The sequence below is a fragment of the Salvia miltiorrhiza genome, chromosome 7 (genome assembly GCF_028751815.1).
Source record: "Salvia miltiorrhiza cultivar Shanhuang (shh) chromosome 7, IMPLAD_Smil_shh, whole genome shotgun sequence".
Taxonomy (NCBI): Eukaryota; Viridiplantae; Streptophyta; class Magnoliopsida; order Lamiales; family Lamiaceae; genus Salvia; species Salvia miltiorrhiza.
In genome coordinates, this window is record NC_080393.1 from 46,538,578 (window position 1) to 46,541,280 (window position 2,703).

Consider the following 2,703-nt stretch of genomic DNA (forward strand, 5'->3'; position numbering starts at 1 on the left):
ACCTTTCCAAATGCAATGTTGTTTCTTAAGAGGACTGAGCTAAAGTGTCTGCATACATCTGCATACGGCTTTCTCACTCATGTGGGGGATTGTTGGAAATATGGTTTTAGGCCATTTCTGAAATTAATTATATAATTAAATATTTATTATTTAATTGAAATAATTCTTAGATGTTGATCTACGTCTCGAGTAGATGAACGTGGTATACTTGAAGTCTCAAAACCGATTTCCGGTGAGTGAGATATTGTATATCAAAGTTCGGATGTTGAGAAGGGAAATAACACTTGTGAAGTGCTATTGTCCCACATTGGAAAACAAGGGAAGATTACTCTTGTATAAGAATAGCAATGCTCATGGAGCTAATAACTTGTGGGCTTGCTAGTGGGCTTGGATGAAGGCCTTGGCCTCGCGCACACACACACGCGCGCCGCCGGACGGGCGGGTCGGGTACGGGCCGCAGCCAAGGACTTGGATCTTGGCAATTGGTGCTTTGGGTGGTGTTTGGGTCCAAACTATATAATTTTTTGGACAAAATACTTATGGGCTTTTTTTGGATTGTTAATTCTCGGCCCAATTGTATTTGTTTTTCAGCCCAACTGAAACACATCCCTTCAGCCCGCCCAAGCCTTGAAGAGCTGTAGCAGTTCAGTTTTCGAAACTGCTCTTTTTTTGAATTCTGGAATTGATGCAGAATGAATTCTGTAACTTCAGAATTCAAATTGTGTAACATCTCAGTAGTTTTATGTGGATTAATTCCCATAATGCAGTCTTAATTTTCCCCTTTGATGAGTAGCCTATAAATAGGTCTAGAGCATGGCATTGTTGTTTACAGAAAATCTGCAATACTCCACTACTCTCTAAAATCATTCTCGTGCTCAATTCTCGATCCTATTACGTTCGCCGGAGCTCGCCGGATTGTGGTGCTACATCCAATGAGATGTCGTCGTTTTACCTTTGGGGAAGATTCGCCAACACCGTGAGCACTACCGGGGCGATAATCTTCTTGCGGGAAGAGTTTCATCTCGACTCGACGCCTTCTTACGTTTGTTTTATTTCCATTGTAATTTCATTCTAGTTTCCTTGTTACTTCTAATTTGTTTATTTTCTTAGTTCAGTTTTCTAGCTTCGATTGTTTTAGTTTGAGATGTAAAAGTTCACTCGATCGTGTATCCCATTGTAACAATCGCAAGAAGATTATCCGCTACTGCCGCACGTTCGGGTTTTGGATTTTTAATTTACATTAAAAAACTTTCGAAACTAAAAACCTTTGCTCGAAGATGGAATCCACCGTCCCTGCTGCCGGCACCGCCACCTACGGTTCCACCGTCTCTGCCACCATTGGCTCAACCACCTCCGCCACCATTGGCTCCACTACCTCCGCGACTGTCGGCTCCACCACCTCCACCTTCAATGGTTCCTCCTTTGGCTCAACGGGTGGTTCCACTTCCACCATGGCCCCGTTGCAAACGTTGAGGACGTTGGGTGTTGCCGAGAAACCCTCCATTTTCTCGGGCAAGAACTTTAAATATTGGTAAGAAAATATGCTATTCTACCTCACAACCGTGGGGTTTGCCGGGTTCTTGATGGATGATAGGCCTCCAACCCCGAGTGAAGGGGAGATGAGCTTCGAAGTTCGTGCCGGGTATGCGAATTGGTGTCAAGGCGACTACTTGTGCCGCAACACCATTCTTATGTCCTTGGACGAGCGGCTCTACAACGTCTTCAAGGTCCATAAGACCTCGAAAGAGGTGTGGGAGACACTTGATCTCAAATATCAAGTGGACAAGACGAATACTACAAAGTATGTCGTCGCCAAGTGGTTGGACTACAAGATGGTCGACTCCCGCCCTGTGATGGACCAAGTGGAAGAGTTCCAAACTCTTTCACACGAAGTTCAAGCCGAAGGAATGCCCTTGGCGGATGCGCTACTTGTAGCAATCATCATTGAGAAGTTGCCTCCTAGTTGGAAGAGCTTTCAAAACCTTTTGAAGCATGAGCGCTCGGAGATGTCCGTGGCAACCTTGGTGTCAAAGCTTCAAATGGAGGATCACGTGAGGAGTCGTGATCAAAAGGGCAAAGCGCCGATGGATGCAAAGGCCAATCTCACCGAGAAAGGCGGTCCTTCCAACTAGCGTGGTCGCCCTAACCCCAACAACAAGGGCAAAGGGAAGCAAGGTGGTGGACAACCATCAAAGTTTGATGGTGTATGTTTCAATTGTGACAAGCATGGTCACATGGCTAAGGATTGCCGCAAGCCAAAGCGAAAGAAGGCGAAGAACAACGTCAACAACGTCGAGAAGGACTTCGATGATTGGGATCAAGACGATTTTGCGGCGATGATTTCCGAGGTGAATCATGTTGATAGCCCAAATGCTTGGTTCGTAGACATCGGCGCTACCATCCATGTTTGCATCAACCGTGAGCTGTTCCACAACTACAAAGAAGTGGAAAATAAGACGATCATGGAGGCTAGCGAGCGGACTTCTCAAGTCCTTGGCATGGGAGATGTAGTTCTTCAACTCACTTCGGGCGTGGAGATCACCTTGAAGGATGTGCTACATGTTCCCACTGTCCGAAAGAATTTAATTTCGGGCATTAAACTCACTAAGAAAGATTTTGAATTATTTTTCAAAGCTGATTATGTTGTAATTCGCAAGTGGGGAAAGTTCCTTGTGAAAGGCTATGCCTCCGAAGGGCTTTTCA

General features: G+C 45.3%; 1 protein-coding gene across 1 annotated transcript; it reads left to right on the plus strand.

Annotated features, from left to right (window-relative positions):
* Nucleotides 1-1,541: 1,541 nt before the first annotated feature.
* LOC130994291 (uncharacterized) lies at nt 1,542-2,132 on the plus strand. The gene has a single exon (XM_057919338.1). It carries the CDS (start codon nt 1,542-1,544, stop codon nt 2,130-2,132), a length of 591 nt encoding a protein of 196 aa, XP_057775321.1.
* The last annotated feature ends 571 nt before the right edge of the window (nt 2,133-2,703 follow it).

Coding starts and splice junctions, on each gene's coding strand:
- LOC130994291 (XM_057919338.1), top strand. CDS start 1,542: ATGCTATTCTACCTCACAACCGTGGGGTTTGCCGGGTTCTTGATGGAT.